General features: G+C 39.5%; 2 protein-coding genes across 2 annotated transcripts in view; both read left to right on the plus strand.

Annotated features, from left to right (window-relative positions):
• bmpr2b (bone morphogenetic protein receptor, type II b (serine/threonine kinase)) overlaps positions 1 to 7,688 on the plus strand; it is a 75,979-nt gene extending 68,291 nt beyond the window's left edge. The window contains exons 11-13 of the mRNA XM_079880536.1: positions 803 to 975; positions 1,834 to 3,155; positions 4,843 to 7,688. Of these exons, the coding sequence (XP_079736662.1) occupies positions 803 to 975; positions 1,834 to 3,155; positions 4,843 to 5,135 (1,788 nt within the window). The 3' untranslated portion in view covers positions 5,136 to 7,688. The remainder of the gene's footprint in view (positions 1 to 802; positions 976 to 1,833; positions 3,156 to 4,842) is intronic.
• Positions 7,689 to 8,440: 752 nt separating this feature from the next.
• Positions 8,441 to 27,951, plus strand: part of fam117bb (family with sequence similarity 117 member Bb) — a 48,874-nt gene continuing 29,363 nt past the window's right edge. Inside the window, exons 1-2 of the mRNA XM_079880537.1 lie at positions 8,441 to 9,620; positions 20,368 to 20,537. Of these exons, the coding sequence (XP_079736663.1) occupies positions 8,939 to 9,620; positions 20,368 to 20,537 (852 nt within the window). The 5' untranslated portion in view covers positions 8,441 to 8,938. The remainder of the gene's footprint in view (positions 9,621 to 20,367; positions 20,538 to 27,951) is intronic.

A 27,951-nucleotide genomic window follows, 5' to 3' on the forward strand; every position in this document is an offset into this window, starting at 1 on the left:
CATTACAGTTTGGATGGTTAACAATCATTGGCTGAATTAGTCTTTTTGGTGAAGCTGGTCATCCAAGGAAGTTTACTGGTTAAAGGGATAGGTCACCCAAGAATGAAAATTCTTTCATTTACTCACCCTCAAGTTGTTCCAAATCTTTATGAATTTATTTCTTCTGCTGAGCACAAAAGAAGATAATTTGAACAATATCGGTAACCAAACAGTTGATGGACCCTATTGACTTCCATAGTATATATTTTTTCATACTATGCAAGTTAAAGGTGCCCATCAATTGTTTAGTTACCCACATTCTTCAAAATATGTGTTCAGCAGATGAAAGAAAATCCATTTGAGGGTGAGTAAATTATACAGTATTTTCATTTTTGTGTGAACTAAGGCTTAAACTAGTGATCTATCCTGTTAGAGACACCAGCACATCAGCAACAAAGACAACATTAGCACACAATGCAGTGCTGATCTTTCAGCAGCATGTTTACAACAGAATCTGAAATGATCTATAAAATACTGATGTGACAACAAATAAATGCCACTTTTCTTATGCTTACTTTTAAATTAATGATGCACTGAAATGTGTGCATGAAATAGACCCTGACAGTCAAAACGCGTCATCTGAGAAGTGCTGTTTTGGTGATTTCATCCCTCGAAAACCATTTCTGCCCATAGACTTACATTAAAGGCCGTAACTAGTGACCAGAATATACAGACTTGGGCCAGTAAGCAAACAATATAGCAAAGGCATAGAACTAGCATACTTCCAGTAAGTCATCCACTCATTGACTCTCTTCTTTCCCAGGCTGTGCGCTCTCTAAAGGAGACTATGGAGGATTGCTGGGATCAGGACGCAGAGGCTCGCCTGACAGCCCAGTGTGCAGAGGAGCGAATGGCAGAACTGCTTCTGATCTGGGAAAGGAACAAACCTGTCAGCCCCACCATCAATCCCATGAGCACTGCGCTGCAGAACGAGAGGTCTGACCTCATCTTGCACAATCTCACAATGAGACTGCCTTGTGTTTATTACACACACAACATATTTCACTGAATTAGGTGTCCTGAAATGTCATAATATTTTTTTTGTATCTATTTGTAAGGTAGGGCTGCATGATTCATCTAAATAAAACGTACAAAATGGCTTAGTTCTGCGAGCAGCTCATGATCTGGTGTTTTCAATGTCTCAGAGAGGCTGTTTGTTGTAAATACTGCTCCACATAAACGTATTTATGCATGTGCTTTGAGCTTGGGTTGCTTATAATGTGCATTTGGGAACGCAACATGCACCAACTATTTTCCCAAACTTGTGGTGAGAAGCGCTTATAAACCGGCTGTTAAGAAAAAAGAAGCTTTAAGGACTTCCTACGGTTTTCCCACCAAAATAAAAACTCGAAGGTTTAAAGTTTGAAAACAAAGAAAATATTAGTACTGTAAAATTACAGTACTAATATTTTCTTTGTTTTCAAACTTTAAACCTTCGAGTTTTTATTTCATCCTATTTTATTCTATTTTATTTTCTATTTGATTCTATTTTATTTCATAGAATCAGGCCACTCGTATGTGTAAGGTATAATGTAAGATATAAAAATATGTATCAAAATATATAATATATACAAATGTGTAGTATACATTTGTAATAAGTGGGATAATGTACTGTCAGTCATTATATATATTAAAAAAAAAACTATTCAGGGTCATTTTCGACAGGGTTCGTATCACCCTGTTGGGTTTTATTTTGCAATAATGACCTGCACGTTATCCCGTACTTGCAGAGCACCTTTAAGTAAATGAACCATCTGTTCTCCTTTTTGATTGGTTCTCTCTTTGTTTTTGTAGGAATCTCACCCACAGTCGCAGGGCTCCCAAAATGGGCTCTTATCCAGATTACTCTTCATCCTCTTACATCGAGGATCATGAGGGCATGGTGAAGAACCTCCCAGGTGACGTCTCCACGTCTGGCACTTCCTCTGTGGGTGGCATGGCCGTGAGCGGCATTAGCAGTGGCGTGACAGCGACGGGAGAGAAGAACAGAAACTCCATCAACTATGAGAGACAGCAGGCTCAGGCACAAGCTCGGCTGCCCAGCCCGGAGACCAGCGGCACGAGCCTGTCCACCACGACCACTACGACGGGCCTCACGCCAACCACCATTATGACCACCATCTCTGAATCAGGCCACTCGGAGGAAGCAGGAGCTGGAGGAATTGTACCAGTATGCCTGCAGCTCACAGAGGAAGACTTGGAGACTACCAAACTGGACCCCAAAGAGGTGGACAAGAACCTGAAAGAAAGCTCTGATGAGAACCTGATGGAGCATTCGCAGAAGCAGTTCAGCGCTCCCGACCCGCTCAGCTCGGGCAGCTCCAGCCTCTTGTACCCACTGATCAAACTTGCCGCAGAAGTGACCGGAGGGTCCGGGGCCAGTGGTCAGGCTGATTTCGGCGTGGCCAGCAGTGGAATGGGCGATGCTCCTGCAGCCATGTTCCCACTCCCCAAACAGCAGAATCTCCCCAAGCGGCCCACCAGCCTACCCCTCAACACCAAAAATCCTGGCAGGGAGTCCTCTTCGTCACGATTGAAGTTCGGCAAGCACAAGTCCAACCTGAAGCAGGTGGAGACGGGCGTAGCCAAGATGAACACTGTAGTGGCCGCCGAGCCACACTTGGCCACCGTCACTAACAATGGTCCCAGTGTCCGTAGCGGCGTCGGAGTGGTCGCTGTTAACGGATATGGTGGGTGCAATGGCGCCGGTTCCTCTGATGCGTTTGGAAACACAAACCCAGCAGGGCCACAGGGTGAGGGTGTTGCCCCTCTGCTCCAGAGCCAGCTGAGTGGAGAAGACAGTCGTCTCAACATCAACATCAACTCCAGCCCCGACGAACACGAGCCACTGCTGAGGAGAGAGCAGCCGTCCGCGCGTGATCATTCCAGCCGCACCAACTCAAATAACAACAACAGCAACATCCACACGACTCATGCCTCTGCCACGGTTTGCACGTTAGCTCCTGCAGATGCCCAGATGGAGACTTTAACCTGCTCTCTTGGGGCACTAGACGGAAGGGCTGATGGGGTTCCACTGAGGCAGCCTAAACCCAGGAGACCTGAGCGGCCGAACTCATTGGACCTGTCAGCCACTTCCCAGGATTCATCTCCCTTAGGTAAGACCTATTTTAGTTTGGCTTACCCTAGTTTTCTACCTAGACAGCATTTTATGTATGTATATATATGTGTGTGTGTGTGTGTGTGTGTGTGTGTATATATATAAGAAATAATCATTTTATTATTCAGCAAGTATGCATGAAATTGATCAGAAGTGACAGTCGAGACATTTCTAATGTTACAAAAGTTTTCTATTTCAAATAAATGCTGTTCGTTTAAACTTTCTATTCATAAAAAAAATCCTGAACATTTTTTGTTTTGTTTTTGGAGTCTCCCATTCAACAAGGCTGCATTTATTTGAGCAAACATACAGTAAAAATATGAATATTATGAAACTTTATTACAATTTCCAATTTAATATATTTTCAAATGTAATTTATTCCTGTGATGGCAAAGCTGAATTTTCAGCATCATTACTCCAGTCTTCAGTGTCACATGATGCTTCAGAAATCATTATAATATGCTGATTTGTTACTCAAGAAGCATTTCTTATTATTGGCAATGTTGAAAACAATTGAATAGAAAGTACAAAAGAACAGTCTTTATTGAAATAGAATTACTGACCCAAATCTTTTAAACAGTAGTGTACATCATTTACATGCATTCATTTAGCAGTTTTTTCTCCTTCATTTTAAAAACTGCATTAACTTTTTTCCAGTAGGCCTACATCGTTTTGCTTAGCGCATTAAAAAGGGCATACGTTTCCTAATAGTGCCCTTGTGATCCTTTCTAAATAAACGTTTTAATGTCTTTCAAAAAGAAAAACAATCTTACTGACCCCAAACTTTTGAAAGGTAGTATATGTTCCCACTTCAGTGGCGCTCTGTGCATTCATGTAATCCTGTAGTTCATTAGATTAAAGCAAATTTTCCTTATCTTATCAAGGAATAAAAACTGTTTTATTGGGGAAAGCTGTATTTCCAGTGCAGTCTTAAATAAATCACCATTGGTATGTTTGAATCAGTTGATCAGTGTTGTTATGAGTTTGGAGACAGACTCATGACACTGTTTCAGTGTGCGTGTCAGCCTGACTAAAAACAATAACCACCCAAAAGAAGACGCCAGGCTGTTTTTCCTATCTGAGGTCACTATATCCTGCATTGCCCAGATAATTAAGAGCACATCTCCTCATAAGCCAAACGTTTCGTAGAAAACGGGACGAGTGGCTAATCGTTATCTCTGTTCCGTCCTCCTGCTCTTTGTGATGGAGTGTTTAGATGTGGAGAAGGAAGGAAATTCCACTGGATTGATAAGAATCCAGAAGACGTTCGGCCTCAGTTGGCAGCGGCGATAAAGAGCGATGCTAACAGACAGATGTGAATGTGATGACGTGTCTGTCACTGTTAACAGGAACCTCTGGATCAAACGCTAAACAGGAAGACGAAAAAAAAACAAGCAGTCATGCTGCTCACGTGTTTACATTCCGCATGCGGACTCGAACGGAGACGTGAACCGCTCGAACCCGATGATTCAGACTCGAGCGCACACTGAGTCAGTGTGGGAAAGGTCAACCACAAATTTGAGTGTGCTGAAATACTACTCTCTGGTGCTTCACTGGGCGGGATGTTTGGAGCAGTTCTGCTAGTATTCCCAGTCGGCAGATTGCAAAACATACAGCTGTTTTTTATTGTCGTGTAGGACTGTAATCAAGGATGTTTGTTAAAATCCTACTCTTTTCTCTTTTAGATGAGGTCGTGTCACAAGAGGGAAAAGCCGGATCGGCCGAGAAGATAAAGAAGCGTGTGAAGACACCTTATTCTTTGAAAAGGTGGCGCCCTTCCACTTGGGTCGTCTCTACAGAAACGCTGGATGGAGAGGTGAACAACAACGGGCACAGCCAGCAGACGGGGATGGCAGTGTCTGGAGGCGGCCACCCAAGTTCTGGCCAATCAAAATCCAGCATCGCTGTGTTCCTGGTGAGCGGCGGAACCGCGACCGCCACTCTAACCTCCGACCCGCCAGATATGACCTGCCTGTGAACTCCCATCTCCGCTTTTCCTCTGAGGACGAGCCCAGATCAGACTTTGAACCCAGGAGGGGTTTGTGTATGCTATTGTGCTCCAAGAACTGATCCAGCTGATGACGAAAGGAAATATGAAAATACATTTTTTTGGAAAGCAGACTCTGGACGGGACGTAATTTGGCAAGCACTTAACGTTGTTGAACTTCTCCAACTTGTTTTGAAGAAATCGCTTTAAACCGAACCCAGCTATGCAGCAACATTGGCATAAAATGCTTCCATTTGTTTTTGTCGTTTCATTTTCAATCAAGTATGATTGTTTTACAGTTGTTCTTTCATTTGTTGCACTTTTTTGTAAGTAATCTTAATCACGGATCCTCCGACCAGACTGGTCTTAAAACGGAAAAAACGCAAATGACAATTTCTTGATTTAACAATCATGGTCGATTGGACGAAATTAAAATCATGTCCATTTCAAAAAAGGCAGTGGTCTTTAAGACTGGGTTGACTGCATCTTTAATAACTTTTAACCCACAGTACATTCATATGTTTTGTATTTGTTGTACGCATCTATGTAACTCAGTTTTGTATCATATTTTGAAATGTGCAATAGACTTTAGCTTTGAGGTGCTCCATAAGACAATTTAATTTTGCTATGTGTTTTGCCGCATTTGTTTCTTTCTTGTCTTTAGTTTAGTATTTCGAAGCGCTGCACTTAGCAGTGGCAATCCTGTGTCCATTCGGCCACCCCGACCGCGTTCGAGAAACATCGTAAAAATGACAATCCCACACCTTTTCACCAATCCCATCATTCTCGAAAAGGGAAGTAAACAGAAAATATCGGGGTGTTTGCTTCAAGTACTGGAAGTTCACAATGGATGACTTCTCACAAGCTTCAAGGAGGACAGTAGTTTTTTTTTTTCTCTGTTACACTACAAGTCAGGCATCAACCTGGACTTTCTGCTGGAAATCATGCTCTCTGAAAACACTGAATAATCAAATCCCTCTCTGCACACGCTCAGTGCAGTTTTACCTCTGTGAGAGTGTATGTAAATGTGTATGTATGGGTCTATTTCTGCTTAGCGGAGCTCCTCAAATCACTGCTAACAAGGCATCGGTCAAATGAGACTTTCCACTTCCCATTGCTGCCAGGACAGTGGACGTGGCTCTGTGTGCTTCAGAAAGCGAACACACACATACATACGCCATGATCAAAATATATACAGCATGTACAGACTGAAGCTCACAGCTAGCTACTTTAGTTCGGTTTTAGCTTCTGTTAAAGATAAGCTCAAGTGACATTATAGTGTACAATAAGAAATCATGATTTTATCCATTTTTTTCCACCCCCCTTTTTTTTTTTTAAGTGTTTAATTTATGTAGTACCCACGCTCTGGGTTTATTATTCTCATGAAGTTGAATCAGTAAGTTGTTTATAATCATGTAAAGTTATCTTATTTGAATGATACTTTCAATCAAATACATTGGAAACATGTAGTTTCTTTTTCCTTCTTTTACCCTTCTTTTTCAAGTCAATCGTGTACAATCGAGGAGATATTGACACTTTCAGAACGGTCAAGTTTAAGTGTCGCATCCTAATTTTGAAATCATCTAGACTTTGAGAGTTAACAGCCATGACATGGGCCTCAAGGCCCTGCTTCCCAAGAAATGAAGATAGTATGCGTTTAATCAGAGAGCGCTTACCGTGCTGTATGCATTTATAATGAATGTGAGGATTAACCATGATTTGGCACAAGCCCGCATTATCTTTGGACTTTGACCACTTCAGAGTGGGGAATTTTCAAAAAAGTCATCTGATTTTTTTCCCCTCCACTGGCTTTTTCTGTCTGTAAATAAGGCTATACAGTGGAGATTCAATTCTAACAACAGTGCTTCAGTCTGACTTTTGTATATGTTTGTAATATAGTCTAACCTCTGAAGTGTAAATACACAGTGCATTTGTATGCACATATATAGACTCTTCATCTGTTGCTTTGGGACCAAGAACAACGCTAAATCACTGTGAGATTTATCTGAAGATAAACACAGTAACGTCAGACTGTTCTCAGTTAGATACGTCAGTGTGAATGCTGGAGTCAAACAGAAGATCATGACCTGAAATGAGGATGACTTGCATAATAAACGTCAAATCAAACCTCCAATGCTAATTTGAATAAAATGAACAAACGTTTAGGATTTTAGACCAAAGTATTGTGGCTAAAACATGCAGTCGTGCTGAGCTGAGTCATTTGAAGTGTAGTTTGTTCTGGAGGACTGTCCATCTGCTACTTGTTAATAATGCAAGATGTTTACACCAGAGCCATTGTCCAGTTTTACAGCATGCTGATGAATAACGAATCATTTACAGACAATACTCTACAAAACATGCATAAACCCTACATGCCTTGTTTATATTGGAAGCAGGCCTTGAGAAGTTAGAATTTTTGTTAATTCAGTCAGGTTGTAGGATGGTTTTAACCAAACAAAGTCGAACTCTTTAAAGTTGAAATGAATCAGTTACTGAATCCTACAGCGATTGGAACTCATTAAACTCGCAAAACCAACATGAAAATGGTTAACAATGTGTCCTCATAAGACACAAACTTGGAGTATCAACTGTATATTGGGTGTGTGTATGAGTGAATGAATGAAGGGTCTGTTGACAAGCTGCTGTTTTGTTTTTTACTTTTGCGTTCATTATTGAAGCTAAAGTTTTCATTTGGCCCCTGCATAGACGGATGTTAAAAATAAAAAAAAAGCCACTGACATGTTTTCTATTACAGCTTGTAAAGTAAGCACTTTGAGAAAAAGAACAAACGATAACTCGTGCTTTTAGTCTATTCAGAAGATGTTTTAAAATGCCATTTAGAAAATAAAGCTTGCTGTACAACCCTGCGTTACTCAGTTGATTAAAGATTATATTAATGAAAACCTGTACATGACGTTTACTTGTTATTTGTTTCCGCTTACCTGGTAGAAAATGTAAAATTTCTGGGATCGTTTGAAAACCACACTGAAGTTTTTAATTTTATTAAGTGGCCACATGAGGGTGGTAAAGGCAACCACAGAATCATGACCAAAAGCATGTCCTCCTCACACAACAGTTTCCATTCAGTTAACAGTGCAAAGCATTCAGATTAAAGGTTTACTTTTATGTGTGCACGCATGCAATGTTCGTGTGTGTTTTAGATGACACATAAGTAGGCTACATAAGACGGTAGACTATTATTATTAATTTTAAGTAAGCACATGTGATGTACTACTCCGAAAGAAAGAAAATGCAGCCTTTTTAAAAACAACGACAACAGATTCAGAACAGTGAGTGAAAGCTGTAGTTGTATTACTGAATAAAAAAATGCAAACATAAAGTAACATAACTGGTCATGTTTACGATCAAGCAATTGTGGGGTCACACATAAGTTGAAGAAATCCTGTAAAACTCCAGCATAAATCATAATTCTCTTATTTTTTGGCGAAATGGTAACTTACAAACTTCCTCATAATACTAACTGCGTGTATTATAATGAAGTATACGGAATTAGAGAACCCACTTTCTAGCCAATCAGAAGTTGAGAGGGGAGAGCGCACAGCCAATCAGAGGCGAGGAGGCAGAGCGCTGGATCGAGTTGACGGTGCGTGGCTCTGATTCTCTCTCAGTTTTACTTGAGCTCGCGAAACGGCGCAGCTTCGCCAGTCAGGGAGCAGAAAGCAGACATCACATGGAGTGACAAGGGCACCAAAGACCATTAGCCACCCCAGACAGCCGTAAACGTACGTTTCAAGTGTTCATGTTGAGATTTGTGTGATTCCCCAGCGAACGTAATGTCTCAAAAAGTTCGCAAAAACGGATCTCCGACGTCTAACTGCAGCGGAGTGACCGCGGGAAGCCCGAGCGGATCCCCGGGGATCAGCGCCGCTGGAGTGAGTTCACTGGGTCGCCTGCTGCCCATGAAAGCCACGGTTCCCTTCCAGCTGAAAACGCAGACACAGCACCCTCTACAGACACGGACAGTCCTCTCCACCGGTAACGGTAAATGCCACAGCAGCGGATCCCACAGCCGGAGCCCCACGCGATCCCTTTCCTCCAGTGCCTCAAACGTTTCTGCAGCCACGTCCACTTCCTCTGCGACGTGTTCACAGTTCATCGCGGCCACAGCGATTTCCTCCGCTCCCTCCTCCTCCTCATCCTCCTCCTCTTCATCTTCTTCTTCATCATCATCAAGAACTAGCCCCATTATAGCCGTGCACGCGTCAAACCCCAGAGCGTCCCACGCGCAGGTACCTGTGGCATCCTCGTCATCATCCTACACAGGTGTGCACGTGAGCCCCCAGTGCTGCTCTCCCTCCCAGCAGAGCAACTGCAACTGGGACACTTCAGCCCTTACCTCTAATTTATCGTCCTCCCCGTCTTCCTCCTGCGGTCACAGGGCCAAACACCTCCAGACCCCTGAGCATGACAGGCTGTCTCCAGAGAGGCTCAGCCCCAGCTCACCTGTCTTCACAGGTAAATCTTCAATCCAGAAGAGCTATTGATTTTATATGAAGTCAGAGCTGATGGGCCATGTTTATTTCACATCACTGTGGTAACTTGTAAACATTAAATAGTCCATGTGGTTTGTTGGTTTACATATGCTTTCAGGAGACGTTTTAACGGTTTCACAGTATAGAGCGGTTGACATGGTGATTCACTGTCATAATGTGCCGTTCTAGATGCGATATTACTCACTTGTTCAACTCAACATTCAGTGTCGTACTCGTATCCTATAGAGCAGGGGTTCCCATAGGCTAAATATTACTATATTTCTGATGTGCCTGTAATGATGACAAACCTGCTTATTTTCCAACCTGTCAAATCAATTAATATAAGTTTGTTTATATAATATAAGTGTGTGCATATGTATGTATGTATGTATGTATGTGTGTGTGTGTGTGTGTGTGTGTGTGTATATATATATATATATATATATATATATATATATATATATATATATATATATATATATATATATATATATATATGTATAGCCTATATACATACATGCATGCATACATACATACATACATACATACATACATGCATATAGATATACACATACACACACAGGCCTATTATATACACCACAACTTTTGTTAGATGCGATTAATCAATTTGACAGCACTAATACTAGCACTAATAGGATATACTGTATATGTGTGTGTGTGTGTGTATATATATATATATATATACTGTGTATATATATATATATATATATATATATATATATATATATATTAGGGCTGTCAAACGATTAATCGCGATTAATCGCATCCAAAATAAAAGTTTGTGTTTACATAATATATATGTGTGTGTATGGAGTATAATTATTTTCTATATATAAATACACACACATGCATATATATTTAAGAAAAATGTGTTATTTATATATAAAATATTTATATATAATATAAATTATATAATATAAATATATATACACAGTATATACATGCAAATATTTCTTAAATATATACATGCATGTGTGTGTATTTATATATAGAAAATAATTATACACCGTACACACACATATATATTATGTAAAAACAAACTTTTATTTTGGATGCGATTAATCGCGATTTATCGTTTGACAGCCCTAATATATATATATATATATATATATATATATATATATAAAATATAATATAATATAATATATATATATAAAATATAATATAATATAATATATATATATATATATATATATATATATATATATATATATATATATGTGTGTGTATATGTGTGTGTGTATATAACATTTTAATTTAGTTAGATTACGACAATTAAATAAATTTATAATTTAATTTATCATTCATAATTCTTCATTTAATTATGTATTAAATTAATCTGTATTTTAATACACAATTAAATTATACAAAATAATTAAACTCATCTTTCATAATACAATTTGTATTTACAAAAATAATCTGTATTTAATACATAAAAATTAAATCAAAACTTAATTCATCTTTCATCATTTATTTAATTTTATGTAATAAAATAATCAATAATATAATAATCAATAAAATAAGTCAACAAAATCTGGTTTTTTTATGATGAACTAAAAGTTTAGTTTTGTTAATAAAATATATTAATGGTGTGTCAGTGATGCACCTTTAAATGGATGAGTTGGACTTGATAATGAAGGCAAAGCAGCCAATAAGTGTCAAGCATTCACAAAGCATCCCAGGATGCACCTCTTGAATCGAGGTAAATAGTGACTTCTTTGAATAAGCTGAAATACAAGAGTTTTGGGGAGATTTGTTTCCCATATATTAGTGTTCCATGATTGCGTAGTTTTATTGACTTTATTATTCTAAAATTATGGCCTGCTGCTCCAGAGGCTTTCCTCTGTTGCTGACTGGTAAGAATGCAAATGTTTGGTGGCCAGTCGCTGGTTTGGCCCTTTGAATCTCAAAGGTTTATTTTGTGATTGGTTTGCCAGCGAGTGTTGCACCGTGTCTCAGTTACTGTAACTGTTTGAACTGGCATTGTGACCGGTACCACAATTTTTTCAGAAATGGAATTTCCTCAAAAAGGAGATTTAAGAGAACGCATCTACATCATTTTCAGCTTTTTACTTAACTTGAATTCAGTTATCACACCATGTCTGCTGCCGTTTTTGACAAGAAGAGGTTATCTGCCTTAAAGACACAAAGAGAGAAAGGTACAGTAGTGGTTGTTGGGTTGGGAGTGTCATCCTTTGTGTTTTGGCCCAGACCCAGGTTTCATTGTTTTAGTAAATTACCCATGATTCTCTTGGAGCCTCCTCAAACAGACTCTGAGGTCATGTGTATGTCTTAGTTATGTTTCTGTGTCACTGTTGTTGTTTTTTAGTCCAATAATGGCATGATATGTCTGAACAAGAGGAAACTTGATCTTGGGTCCTCATTTCACTTCGGGTCAGCGATTCATATGCCTGTTGGAATGCCCTTGTGATTACTGTTTTTAGTCTCCTGAGCCATGCCTCCCCTTTTCACTGTATCCCACTAAAAACACTCCGCTCTGGTATGTCCAGTAATTTTCCAGATCACCAGACTTGCCTAAGATCACATGAAAAGCCGTAGCACACGAGAGGAACATAACAGGATGGAGAAAATTGGGAAAAGTCAAGTCACCTTTATTTATATAGCGCTTTACACAATACAGATTGTTTCGATGCAGCTTTACAGTGATAACAGGAAAATGTTCAGCTTTTGTTCAGCTAAAGTCAGTTCAGTGTTGGTTCAGTTCCATTGTAAAGATAATCAATTATTAAATTAGTTCATTTCATCTATGAAGCAGTTCTGCAAAAAAGCTCAGTTCAGTTCTCATACAACAGCGTCAGTGCAGTCAGATCGATAATATTGTTGAATATTAAGTGTCCCCAACTAAGCAAGCCAGAGGCGACAGCGGCAAGGAACCCGAACTCCATCGGGGACAGAATGGAGAAAAAAACCTTGGGAGAAACCAGGCTCGGTCAGGGAGCCAGTTCTCTTCTGGCCAACGAACGAGCATCATAGTCAGAGAGATCATGTTGTCATGTGCAAAATTAGGCCCTTTTTAAACTGACTAGTCAGGATGGACTGAACGACCCGTCCAATTACTCAGACTAAGGGTGCTTTCACACAAGAGCGATTGTTCCTATGATTTGATTTTGGCTAATACCAGTAGACAATAAGGATTTTCATGTAATGAAGATTATCGATAAAAGTCCGATATTTAAATTCTACATTTTTATCTGAATAAACTAAAAATAAAACAAAAAAAATCAAGTGTTTAAATGCTGTGTGTGATTTTAGGCATCACAACATTATACTGTAGGCCTACATTATGAAAAATCAGTACTATTAATTTTGAAATTTGCTAAAGATTACATTTAGCACTGTTATTCAGCAGTGTTTTTAAAGGGATTGTTGACCCACACTCATGTCATTCCAAATCCATAAGACTTTCATTCATCTTTGAAACACAAATGAGATTTCTGTCCCTTCATGGCAAGGCCATTCCACCAAAACTTGCTTCAAAAAGTTCATCAAGACATAGCAAAAGAGCTTGACACTCAACCAATAACTTTTGTTCTCTTGCATGATTTCTTGTACGATGTTCTAATGAACAGAGTTTTGGGTGAATAGACATGGAGGGAGAGACAGATATATCTCAGGTTCCCTCAACTCTAGAAGAATAACTTTGCCAGCCTATGCCAGCATTTCTGGTAATTTTCACAAACGTTTCATGGCCCCCAGAATATTTTGTTGTATGAATAGCCTATCTGAACATGCACTATATCAAAAGAAAGACCAGACCCTCTGCTTTTAGACAAAAAAAACAATGTTTTATTCTAGCTTCATGCATTCTTTTGACAACACTTAAAGGGGAACTGAAACGAAATGGGAAGTAAAGGTGATATAACAGATGTGTTGTTATCATCATCATTGTTATTTGTGGTAGCAAATGTGGTAGTTTTATTTGACACTTAAAACTGCTGAAGTAGTTACAAGCGGGGAAAACCGTGATGTTAGTTTGTTGTTATGTTACTAGGGCGCAGCCATCTTGAGCTTCAACGGTCCGTGACGTCACTGGCATGATAGGCTACCTTGACAGCTCCAGCAAAATGGCATCTCAAGAGCATAACAGATCAAGAGGGGGGTCTTATTGCATTGCAAAAATTCAAAAATTGTGATCTGTCCAAAACGAATATAACACCTCCGATGCCATCAAGGACCGAATAACCTGTTTGCAAAATGACTGTGGCATAAATGTGACCACGGCAGGTCCTGTAAACAAGTTCCACTCTCCTCTTAGTTGTTATCGTGATGTTCACCTTCACCGCAAATCACCTTGCTAAATGAATCCGACATCGAGGATGCTATCCAATATAAGCGATATCCATCGACGACACCCGCAAGATACTTGTTAGTGTGATTTCAGCCGCTTTCAAACTGTGTATGAGATGCGGCGGCGCGCCTTGCCAGTTTAAATTTGACGAGCGCACACGCCTAAACAATGCACAGACAGCCAGCTGTCACAGCGCGTGCACTAAACTAAATTCTCTTTATCGTCTTATTGCATTTAAAGTGTCAAAAACACAAGGTTCTACGTGTATTAGTATATTCTAGATCCCTGCATTACTGTAGTTCTTAAAGTGACAGCAGTCTATATAAGAATCAGTATACGTTTCATTCATACAGTGAAGAATATGCAGTTTTATTATTTCATTTTTATGATTCAATTTCTTACTTAAATGCTGTTTTTAGTGTTAACTTGTAAAATGTGTACAGTCAAAATCAGTCAGTTCAGTCAGAGTAGCAGTAGAGTAGCCTGACATAACGTTAGTAGCCTACAGTGGTACCATGCCAGTGACGTCATCGAACACGACTGCGCTCTGATAACAACAAATGTAAATTTCAGTATTGGGAGAAACTTCATATATGTTTTGTTTTTAATATTATTTTTTTATTAATTTGTTTACAATTTTAATAACCAACATGTTATCGAATTATATTTTGTTTGTTTCAGTTCCCCTTTAAATGTGTTAAATTTTGTTTAATTTTTTTTTCAAAAAGCTGAGATAAACACGTTTTTGCCAAAGAATACATCTGGATCTGATTCAGTACGATGATCAAAACACAGATGGAGTAGATCGAGTCCATCAATAGGCCTACCCCTAATGTGTGCACAGTCATATAGCACTTCCTGTGTCAACATTTCTTTCAGTAACATTAGGCCATTTTAATTTATATGCCGTTTATTGTGATGTCGCATTATTTTTCATATGTATCTGCTTGCATATGAGATCGCTCGTTTCTGCTTCTTCTTTGCCTGTGTTTTGATCAGGAGATTCTGTATTCGTTCAGGAGATAATAGCGGCCCCTACCTTATAACAGTGATAACTCGGAAAGCCGTAAAAACTCGTCATTGGCTGGGAAGCGTTTTCTTTTTGAACTATGCAGGTTTTTTTTAGCTTAATTTACCTTAACTGAACAGCTTCGGAGTCATTGGAATGGTTATATGACCGTTTTCGGGTTGAATGGTGGTCTTCTCGCGCCCCCCTAGCGCCTTTGAGCGGAAAAACCACCCTTGCAGCTTTGGGCCGGCGGGCGTCAGGAAGTATCGCGTGATATCAGTTCTCGCGATGTAACGAATTGCTTTACGGCACTGCACACATACTCTATCTAAACATTTATATGCTAGCCTTCTGTGTATCATACATACCTCAGTGGACATGGCTCCGTGCGTTCGCCGGCTTCTTTGAAAACAAATGCACATGACCAGAGGGAGAAGATGGGAGGGGGGCGAGTCGCCGACGAGTTTTGACGACAGTGTTGTCAGATATCTATTCTGAAGCTGTAGGGGGAGCTCTATAGAGAAACCCACGAGCAAAAAGCGAGAAAACAGCGAAGAAATTGCCAAAACTGCATAGCGCTGCTTTAAATGAAGGGTTATCGCGTCAATGGCAGGGAAAGAGTTAAAAATATCTTCATGTGTTTCAAAGATAAATAATGTATTTTGGGTTTGGAATGACATGAGGGTGAGTAAATGATGACAGAATTTTTTTATTTTTGGGTGAGCTATCCCTTTAATGATTGCACGTCACGATGATTGCAAAATGACGTTATAAATATAAAAATGTGGGTAATTGACATTTAATTAAACAGGATGTTTCAAAAAAAGCAATGTGAGTCAAGACGCAATGGCGAAAGACATCCGTCTTCATGTGTATGACTAGTGACTGTAAGAGGAACTTCTCAAAACAACTAAAAAACCTATAAGAAAAAACTAGAACTAATTGACTTCACTGATGGTGTGAACTTCACTTCACACCGTCCCTGCTTGTTCTTTCCACAGTATCTGGGTGTGAAAGTGTTTTTCTTTGAATGTATTCCTCAACATTTCAGTTCATTGTTCTCAGGATTAAATGGCACCATTGCGCATAAGCTCCGCATCGTTGCAACTAATTTTGCATATGCTGATGTGTTTCTCAATAGCTTTGCTCGTGCTTTTTAAGATCTCCATACAGACATGGTTCTTTTGCTCTTGGCTGGGGCTTTAACGGGGCACACTCCCAGTCTTTACAGAGAGGGATGGTACAGGCAGGCTGGGACGAGACCAGGCTGATCTATCTGTCCTCACAAAGAACACTATTAGGAGTCGGGTCACTATTACACCCTTTTATTTCAGCTGCAGGCCTGAGCTACAGTTTTAGAGCTACATTGAGTGTTTTGAAGTATCTATTCACTGGTCCATACAGGCTTTGAAATTAAATGTGAGATTACAAGAGACCGTATTTAACATGCTTGTAGCATTTAAACAGCCCTTGTTTTAGCCTAAGAACTGTTCACACTTGGTAGGTGTGGCTCGATTAAAACAAACTCTGGTGCAATTGCTCTGTTATTTCAGTTTATTTGAATAAGTGTGAACACTGCCAGCTGAACCCAGGTGTGCAACAAACAAACTCTGGTGCAGTTCGACTGATATATGAACACAACATGGACCAAAGGCATCTGAAAGAAGCACAAAACAGGATGTGATGTCACAAGATGCAACCCTAAAAAAAGACAGAATGCTGAAGCACCTGATTCTTTTCATCACAGGAGCTTCGTTTCCCATTACGGTTCATTACAGGTGTCGGAAATGCGGTCCCCTTGCAGCAGTTTGAATGTTTATCGGAGGAATTCCTGCTGCTGGTTTGACTATTTTTCACATTTTATAAGATCGTTCATCACAATCGTAAAAATTCATAAAGTTTGTAAAAATATTACGCACCATGTGTGCTGCACAAATCCTGAAAAGTGAAGCCAAAACATTTAAGCGCCCCCTGGTGGCTGGCTGGCTTTGACTGGCTTACACGTCAAATATATTTTTTCCAAAGATTGTTTCTGTCATTTTAAGTAGTTCTTGTCACGCAAACGCATTTTCAAGTGTTCGTTTTCCCAGTAAGTTTGGTTTTATTTTTAAAATGGGGTGTGACGTCATGATTGACAGCTGTGCTTGCGATTTGAGTTTGCGCGAGTGGGTGTAATGGGCGGGATCTCAGGGTCACTACTGGGCAGACTTGGAACGACGTAATCGGCAACAACCTTTACTGGGATATTTTGGCTTCATTTTTCTACAGAGGAAGGAAGCGGAGACGTGCTTTCGATCTTTTTTTTTTTTACATTTTAGGCATTTAGGCCAGTGCACAGCATTGTTTCAGTTGTTCGTTTGTTCTGTGGCAAAATATACATCAAAAAGCAGTGTTTTTTTTGTTTTGTATCTTTAGGTGCAATGGCAGTGAACACCAAGCGAACCAGGACTAGTCTAAATGTCGTTTTCTTTTTTTCGTCTGGACCAGAAGAACGGAGAACTGAACTACAAGTGTGAAGTGTGAACAAGTGTGACTTTTTGAGCAATGTTGCAGAGCGTTTGTTGCTTGGGAACTTTCCCATTGAGAATGGGCAACAAATTTCTATCTGGATAATTTTGATCGGTCGTGGGCCCTGTGTCTCACCTGGTTGCCCGTTGACGGCAACATTGCCCAGCAACATTGCTCAAAAAGTTGCCCAGTGTATCATCACCGTAACTGTTTTAAATGACAATTACATTACTAGGTTCCTGCTTTAAATTTAATTTCATAATTTACTGATTGAAGCACTATAGACTAATAAATGATTTAATTAAATTTAAGTCTGTACTGTTTTTATGTGATTTAGTAGGTGTTTGTTCATTCAAATAAATAAAATGTAGGTAAATGTTTATATAATTTCGAAAGAAGATGAAGTGTTAGATGTCAAGGGTGTGTTTGGATCTCATCATAATCCTGTGGGTTGAGATGTTTGAGTACAAGATGATTATCTGTACTGACTGAACTGGAGGCGTATTCGTGGTACTTTTGATGAATTGCTGTGACGTTATTATTGTTTTAGTCTAGTCACATTCACTAGTTTGAGGAGACAAAAGTCAAGAGCACAGCTTTCCCAAGGACGCGGCTCATGGGCCGCTGTGTGTGTGTTATCAGTGTGTTTGCAAAGTCTGCTGAGTGAGATGCAGGGTAGACGCAACACAATAACCTACTGTGCATAGACAGAGACGATAAGAGAATTCACTGCTCAGTAGTGCATCATAGCATCTCTTATATGAGCCAATCAGAGATGAGATGATATCCCCGTGTGATAGTCTGTCCTCTGTGCAGCTTGTTTGTGTGCATGCATGCATGCATGCATGTGTATGTAATTATGTAGTTCACACACACACACACATGCATAAAGATTTATCAGTCATTTCAGTGAAGAACCGTGCACAGTTAGGCCAGAAACAAACACTATGCAAGAACGCAAACACAGATGTGAATGTTTAGCCACTACATTGCAGGCGTGTGGTCCTGTTGGACATATTTCCTGTGCATTCCTGTGTTTCTGTGAAACCTCAGTACTCAAAGGGGTTTTATGTCTAAGCCAGTAACCCTAATCAGTTATACAAATTCTGATAAAGACATATATAAAGTTACAAAAGATTTCTATTTCTAATAAATGCTGTTCTTTTGAACTTTCTATTCATCAAAGAATCCTGGACAAAAAATGCATCATAGTTTCCTCAAAAATATTAAGCAGCACAACTGTTTTCAACATTGATAATAATAGGAAATGTTTCTTGAGCAAAAATATGTATTTTTGAAGGATCATGTAACACTGAAGGAAATGCAATTTAGCATTGCCATCACAGGAATACATTTCATTTTTTATGGAAAACAGTTATTTTAAATTGTAATAATATTTCACAGTATTGCTGATTTAGCCTACTGAAGCATAAAAGATAAATAACGGCATTTATTGCTATTATTTTTCAGGTAACTACATGTATACATGTCAAGTTTAGCAAACTAATTAAGATTTCTTTTCAAATTGTATCTTTTACAGAGAAAACCTACTTTAGAAAGCTAAATTAATTTACTGTATGCTAATGCTCACTAGCCCCCCCGCTGTGGCAATACTCGTGTTGCATTATGATCTGCGTTCTGACACAGATTTGCATTTCAGAATTCATTAACCTGTTAATCTGAATTTAGATTAGCTAGAAGCCTTTCCATTCACATTGCATAGAGCTGTGAAGATATTTCAGGGCCTTGCACATGCACTTCAGTTTCCAGTGAGCAAAAACATACCATGTGGAGACTGCAACTTGAGCTAACTAGCCAATTCCTCTCTCTTTCTCGCATGACTTCCCCCAAAATTCCTTACAGGTTCCTTCTCTTTAGATCCTCTCTTACGTTCTTCAATGTGTACAACATGCAGAAAGTCATGCCAGCTCTGTATTTTAAAATGTAATGCAAGATCCCTGTTCTGCTTTTTGTGAGACTGCAGTTTTTTTTGTAGTATTGTCTTAAAATAACAGAAGATCCACCCAACAGTAAAGAGTAGTTGTTGTTTTGTTGCTGAAGTGTGTGTTCACTTTCCCATTGGACTATTGGAAGCAAACAAAGTTAATGGTTCCCCTCTGATTTGCTTCCCTGGATACAACACACACACCCACCCACACACACACACAGAGAGCGAGAGAAAGACTGATGTCACCTATGTGGCAAAAGATAATGGGACTTTCTTAAAATCCTTTCTGAAAGGCTCATACGCTGAACTTCCTGTGTAAAATCCCTCGCAGATGTCATCTCTTCAAAGCGGCACAAAGCAGCAAGCCGCCCTCTTTTACTGTACGTCTGCGCTGTGTATTCAATAGTGTGAGTTTACATGAAAGAATAGTCTTTAAAAGACTCAGACTTACAAGAGAAGGAGAGAAGGCCATCGATTGTGTGCTGGAAAGAACTGACGAGAGAAAAAGAGAGCAGGGACGATAGTGAAGGGGGCAATTACTCGTGGAGACACACCAAATGTAGGTCAAGACACGCGGGCCGCTTCCTCCACGCCAGTCGAGCAGTTAATCAGCTTTAGTTTTATTAAAAGAGCTACTGGACACCAGACTAATTCTGTCTCAATCTGCTGGGTTTTAATATTCATCACCATCAGCCCAGCGGACATTTACTCTCAAGCTGGTGTAATCTCACACACACGGCTCTCTGAGCACTTACTGTGATGTATTGTGTTCATAACATGCAGCCTCTAACTTATGTTCTTCTTCTGTTTCCCTCCCATCTGTTTTATTCTTCCTCACATGTCTCATTCATCCATCTTTCAATCGAACCCTGTCTCCCCCTCCCCATCCTTCCTTCCCCTCTTTATCTCCTCTGCGTTTTCTGGCTGTCTTGCAGACAAGCATAGACTTCCTGTGGCAGGGTCTTGGTGTACCACCAGCAATAACGGTAGCATTCGTCGCACCTCCTCTTTGGACGCGCTCACAGCCCCTTACCTGTCTGGACACTGGCCCCGGGACGTCATCCACGCCCCTTGTGCCCCTTGCATGAGGGACAAATCCACCCAGGTGAGCTTGCCCCACTTGTACCCTTTATGTTATTACACTGTGTAATAACAAGTTGTGCATTACCCAACATCTCACGCATACACACCTCCTATCAATCAGCCATTCACTTCTACCCGAAAACTTTCCACTCCAACCTTTCCGACACCAAATACATACTTGCATAATCGCGTGTTTGCAAACCACTAGCATGAATCACCTGAGAAACACTTGCTTTGTGCAAAAACAAACCCATGAAACCACCACAGACATGTCTTTTGTATGCGCTCTGCACCCGTGAGACACAGTCGACCTGAGTCTCGTGTAGCTAGACGTTTGAGTATCAGCACGCAGCCTGGTTCACTTGCCCACTTCAGTTGGCCGTGAAACACCAGGAGACAATTTCAATTATTCATACCGCAGGTTTTTTTTGTTTTTTTTTTAAAGGAATTAACTTTTATTCAGCAAGGATGCATTAAATTGATCAAAAGTGACAATAAAGAAATTGATAATGATACAAAAGATTTGTATTTCAAATATATTCTGTTCTTTTGAACTTTCTATTTATTAAAGAAACATGCAAAAAATGTATCGCAGTTTCCACAAAAATATTAAGCAGCACTACTGTTTTCAACAGTGATGATAATAAGAAATGTTTCTTGAGCAGCAAATCAGCATATTAGAATAGTCTTCAGTGTCACATGATCCTTCAGAAATCAGAGTAATGATACTGAAAATCCTGCTTTATCATCTCAGGAATACATTCCATTTTAAAATGTAGTAAAATATAAAACAGCTATTTTAAAATGTAATAATATTTCACAGTATTACATTTTTCACTGTATTTGCATGTGATCAAATAAATGCAGTCTTGATGACCATAAGAGTTTGTTACCAACCCCAAACTTTTGAATGGTAGTGAACCAGTGTGGGTCTACTCTGTAGTGCACTTACTGATTCCTAAAGAAATGGTTCAAAAATCCACATTTTCATATTTACGCACCCTCATGTTGTTCCAAACCTGTTTGATTTTCTTTCTTCTGAAACCCAAAAAGAAGATATTTTCAAAAAATCCTCTGTGTGTTTTGGTCCCTACAATGAAAGTCAGTAGGGTGCTGATGTTGTTGGCCAGTGTGGACTTTCAATGTACGGACCAAAACAATTCTTCAAATGATCTTCTTTTATGTTCCACAGAATAAACAAGTCATGCAGGTTTATAACAACATGAGGGTGAGTAAACCATCCCTTTAAGGCAAAAATATATTCAGCACAATCCTGGTCAAATAAACAAATATTACAATCAATCAGCCTGTATTAATCTTTATTCATAGTTTTCCAGTAGAGTAATGCCATAATCGGACCAAACTAAAGTGTGCAAAATAAACACCTCTCAAAACAAACCCGTCACTCTTTTACCTCTGGTGCGGTGAGTGCGTAGGACACACAGATGTGTTCTCACATGCACACTCTTGCCTGTGTTTGTGAGCAGCTATTAACATCTATTACTGTACGATTTTAATTTAGTTTTTCCACAAGTCTAAACACAGATGTTAATTTTGCACTGCCTGAAAAACGTAACTCTACAAAATAAGAGAAGTGTAATGCGAAAGTTATGGATAAAAAAAGATAGTCTGTAGAGGGAGAGAGAGAGAAAAGGAGGAAGCCTCTCCCTGGTTTGTTGAGAGATGAGAGGAAACTGTGGCATATTTCTGGTGAAGGCCTGAAGCTTGAGCTTGAAGCATTCTTTCCTGAAGCTGCCTGTTTTTCCAGCTTATTTTCTTCCAGAAACACATCAGAGCCAGTACATATCTGAGTATTAACAACATTTTTGCACTACAAAAAAAAAAAGGTAATTATTTGTTGCTGGCATTTCAACAAATGATTTATTGATTTGAGTTTTAATGTACATATGTCTGCTATCATGAGTGAGGAGGCATATATTAAAAAGGAAGTGATGTCAGAGGCATATTTTCATTTCGATCACTCAAACCCAGTCCTGGCATCCATAAGAAAAAGCATCAAAGATTAAACGCCCTGGTTCTCTGGGGTCTTATCTTACCCTCTCTCATCAAAGCCTGAGCGTACTGTGTGTGTGTGTGTGTGTGTGTGAGTTTCCTCTGGAGATCCTAGACCTCCACCCAGCTCTTTTTGTCAGCAGTGTGCCTGTCTTACAATGAGTGCAAAAGGGAGCTTGGTGAGTTGGAGGCGAGTGTGGAATTTGGACGACATTTGCAGAGCTTGCTCTTTCTCCCTCGACCATCACGCCAAAATAACCAGATCTTGGATCCATACTACGGTGTCAGTTGCCAGGGAGCTGAGCTCACACCTAGTGACCAAACAACAACATGGAATGAAGCCCTTTGCTGCTCTCCCTGCCTCCTGTGGGGAGCAGAGAAATATGCAGCCACACACACACACACACACATGAATGCGCTCTGTGTGAATCTGTATACACCAGCTGTAACAGATTTATAGCCGATACAGGATCAGTGGAGTGTGAGACTGCGTTCTGTAAAATAGCGGTTGTGTACAGTACTTCTATGGACTGCGCGGCACACGCGTTGAAGCTGCTAGATCCAGTGCTGTAGGTTATGTTTCATGCTTTGTCATGCGCTGAGAAAGTCAAGGAGGGGAAATCGAGACAAGTTCTACATGAGCCTTCTGCCACGCCGCATCATAATTACAACAATAAAGAAACCTGATCAGACACGCATGCTAAGCTGTGATCAGAAGCATTCTCAAGAAGCCAGACCTGAGAACTTGCTCATTTAAGATAAATGAGTGCTGAAATTACATCAGCTCACACCTTTGGGGAAGAGGCCGAATCCTTGGAATGAAGTTTGTGAAATGTTTTTATTGGCGATGTGTTTTTTTTTTTTTTTACTGCATACATTTTCTCATGGTTATAGACTGCCCCTCCTGTCTGATGGCGAAAGGTTACTACTCATTTTGAAGCTTACAAGTAGAAATGTGAATCCACAGAGGCATTTGTGCGGATATACAGTTGAAACGAGATATTTACATACTTTTATATAAAACTTTTATTTCTTTACTGTCATACATTAAATCAGAGTAAACTTTTTCTGTTTTAGATCAATAAATATTAACATATTTTTTGCATTTGTTAAATGTCAGAATCGAGCGAGGGAGAATTTTTGTATTTTTTTTATCACTTTCATCAAAGTCAAAAGTATACATACACTAAGTTTATTGTGTCTTTAAACAAAAAGAAAACTCCAGATGATTCCATTCTGAACTTAAGAAGCTTCTGATAGGTTAATTGATTCCATTTGAGTTAATTGGTGGCACACCTGTGGATGCATATAAAGGCACACCTCAAACACAGAGCCTCTTTCTTTGACATCATGGGAAAATCAAGAGAAATCAACCAAGACATCAGGAAAAGAATTGTGGACCTCCACAAGTGTGGCTCATCCTTAGGTGCAATTTCCAGATGCCTGAAGGTCCCACGTTCATCTGTTAGGACAATAATATGCAAGTATAAAAAACATGGGAATGTACAACCATCATACCGCTCAGGAAGGAGACGGATTCTGAGTCCCAGAGAGGAACGTTTTTTGGTGCGAAATGTGCGAATCAATCCCAGGACAACAGCATAAGACCTTGTGAAGATGCTAGCTGAAACTGGTAAGACAGTGTCATTATCCACAGTAAAACGAGTCCTGTACCACCATGAGCTAAAAGGTTACTCTGGGAGAAGAAAGCCATAACTTCAAAACCACCATAAAAAAGCCAGACTACAGTTTGCAACTGCACATGGGGACAAAAATCTTAATTTCTGGAGACATGTCCTGTGGTCTGACGAAACAAAAATTGAACTGTTCGGCCATAATGATAAACGGTATATTTGGAGGAAAAAGGGCGAAGCTTTGAAGCCTCAGAACACCATCCCAACTGTGAAGTATGGGGGTGGTAGTATAATGTTGTGGGGCTGCTTTGCTGCAGAAGGGACTGGTGCACTTCACAAAATAGATGGCATCATGAGAAAAGAAAATTTTGTGGATATATTGAAGCAACATCTGAAGACATCAGCCAGAAAGTTAAAGCTTGGGCGCAAATGGGTCTTCCAAATGGACAATGACCCCAAGCATACCTCCAAATTAGTTACAAAGTGGCTTAAGGACAACAAAGTCAAGGTATTGGAGTGGCCATCACAAAGCCCTGATCTCAATCCCATAGAAAATTTGTGGGCGGCACTGAAAAGGCGAGTGCGAGCAAGAAGGCCTACAAACCTGACCCAGTTACACCAGTTCTGTCAAGAGGAGTGGGCCAAAATTCCAGCAAACTATTGTAGAAAGCTTGTGGAAGGATACCCAAAACGTTTGGCCCAAGTGAAACCGTTTTGGGGCAATTCTACCAAATACTAAGGAAGTGTATGTATACTTCTGACTTTGATGAAAGTTATAAAAAAAATTCATAAAAATTCTCTCTCGCTCGATTCTGACATTTAACAAATGCAAAAAATATGTTCATATTTATTGATCTAAAACAGAAAAAGTTTACTCTGATTTAATGTATGACAGTAAAGAAATACATTTTTTTGTGTTTTTTTCTGAAGTGTATGTAAATATCTGGTTTCAACTGTACATTGTCATACTAGTTTTAGTAGTGCTTGCTAGGGCAAGCATCAGCATTACTATTACTGTTGCTCATAGGTAGGGTAGGATTTTGAACAAACACTTCGGCACGTCATATGTGCTGTGGACAAGATTGATATCTCTAATAGTGTGACTTAGGGATAGGAATCATGAAGAACTTTTCGTAAATTAAGTAATTCCGGTTCCTCACATATCCAGTTAGTGATTTTATTTTTTAAATGATTAAGAAGAGATAAATGCAAAAAAAATGCAATTGCATTGCCAAATGATGAGAGAATTTCAATTAATAAATTGAAAACAAGGGTGTTTTTATGACTTTTTAGAGGTGTCAAATTCAATACAATATTTGACCTTAATTATATGTTAAATATCAATACTAAACAACAAAATAATAATGTGATAACATTTATTTTTATAAAATAGTACTGACCATTTATGGAAGTGAATTTCTACTTGTCTGTGTTTTTGCACTCCCTTGTGCTGCTTTTTAATTATTTTTCCATGGAAAAAATAAAAAAGTACGTATTGAGCTTTCTCACTGCTTTTTTTTTTTTCCACATTTTTAAGATGCCATGTCAATTAAAAAAGTTCAAAAGAAGTTCAGGTTCAGAAACCTTTTCTCCTCCACTGTGCCTTACATTTTTGAACTCAAGAACATGTTCTGTGTAAGGGTCATTGACGAATTAGGTTTTTAAAAGTGTAAAAAAATAGACATTTTTTTAGTTTACCTAGGTGTTAACAATAAGATTTTGTGGTTTGTACAATCAATTAACACTGTTTTTTGTCATTTTTTACAAGATGGAATAAATGTCACCAAAAAAGTCATTCGGTTTAACCACTGATTTGAAAGTTAAAAACTGATTTGACATTGATGTTGAGATAGTATATATTGTGTACCACAGAAGAAATATTAAAAAAAAATATCACTGATCTCATAAATGTAATCATTTATTGGACTACTCTAAACACTCCAACATATTCAAGTAAAACATTGCACAGGGAAAGGAGAAAAGGTGAAATGTAAAAAAAAAGAGCCTTATCTGCTTTATATTTGTATTATTGTAGTTCCTTTAGTTATTAAAAACAATATTATTCCATTTATTAATGGATATATATATATATATATATAAATATATATAAATACATTTATAAAATATATAAATATTTACTATATCGGTTTTACCAAATGACCTTTTGACACTTCAAAATCTTTAAAATACCTTTATATGTAGTAAAATATAATTAAAACCTTTTGGATTCAGTAAAAGAGATCAAGTTGTACTACCTTACATAATTTGGATGTTATATATTTGTTTTTTTATTATTATTAAGGCCTTTGGACAAAAAAAATTATCCGTCACGTCATTGATCCGTAAACTGTTCCTAATTGATTACTGTAGATTGTTGGCCGATATATCGAGATGGTCCTCACTGCAGAACACGAAATCCGGGGGGAGAGTCGGATCCAGATCCAACTCCTCCCACCTTACATATACCTAAACCTACCCATCTCCACCCCCTGATCCCTAAACCCACCCCTAAATCTACCCATCTCCACCCCCTGATCCCTAAACCCACCCCTAAACCTACCCATCTCCACCCCCTGATCCCTAAACCTACCCATCTCCACCCCCTGATCCCTAAACCCACCCCTAAACCTACCCATCTCCACCCCCTGATCCCTAAACCTACCCATCTCCACCCCCTGATCCCTAAACCCACCCCTAAACCTACCCATCTCCACCCCCTGATCCCTAAACCTACCCATCTCCACCCCCTGATCCCTAAACCTACCCATCTCCACCCCCTGATCCCTAAACCCACCCCTAAACCTACCCATCTCCACCCCCTGATCCCTAAACCTACCCATCTCCACCCCCTGATCCCTAAACCCACCCCTAAACCTACGCATCTCCACCCCCTGATCCCTAAACCTACCCATCTCCACCCCCTGATCCCTAAAACCACCCCTAAACCTACCCATCTCCACCCCCTGATCCCTAAACCTACCCATCTCCACCCCCTGATCCCTAAACCCACCCCTAAACCTACCCATCTCCACCCCCTGATCCCTAAACCTACCCATCTCCACCCCCTGATCCCTAAACCCACCCCTAAACCTACCCATCTCCACCCCCTGATCCCTAAACCTACCCATCTCCACCCCCTGATCCCTAAACCCACCCCTAAACCTACGCATCTCCACCCCCTGATCCCTAAACCCACCCCTAAACCTACCCATCTCCACCCCCTGATCCCTAAACCCACCCCTAAACCTACCCATCTCCACCCCCTGATCCCTAAACCCACCCCTAAACCTACCAATCTCCACACCTTATATAAGATCCAACTCCGCCCCCTGGATCTTGTGTACTGCATTAAGGTGCTACTGGATATATCGCCAAGGCTGATATGTCGACCGATATTTGGCTTTTTTTTTTTTATATCGACATCGGCGATCAGTTTTTTTCTGTTTGGCTGATGTGTCAGAAGTGGGACTTTTATTTTGACGGCCTATCTGACTTTTTTTTGTTGTTGTTGACAAAGCTGAGAACGGCAGCGCCTGAGCGCATAGCACTCCCATTCTTATTCTTCATTACTTTACGTTCTCTGTTTAACGGTTCTAATACATTATTAGATAGAATTGTTAAAGAAAGTATACGGAAAAGTATTATAGCGTTTGCTTTAATATTATTAATAATAAAGGCAAACACGGTACTACTTTCTCATTTACCGTCAGCATTCAGTAAATACGCATTTACGAGATTTAAACAAATCTTTGAATATTTAATAAAATATATACTTCCTTTGAAGGAGGG

Source organism: Squalius cephalus, assembly GCF_949319135.1.
Source record: "Squalius cephalus genome assembly, chromosome: 9".
Lineage (NCBI taxonomy): Eukaryota > Metazoa > Chordata > Actinopteri > Cypriniformes > Leuciscidae > Squalius > Squalius cephalus.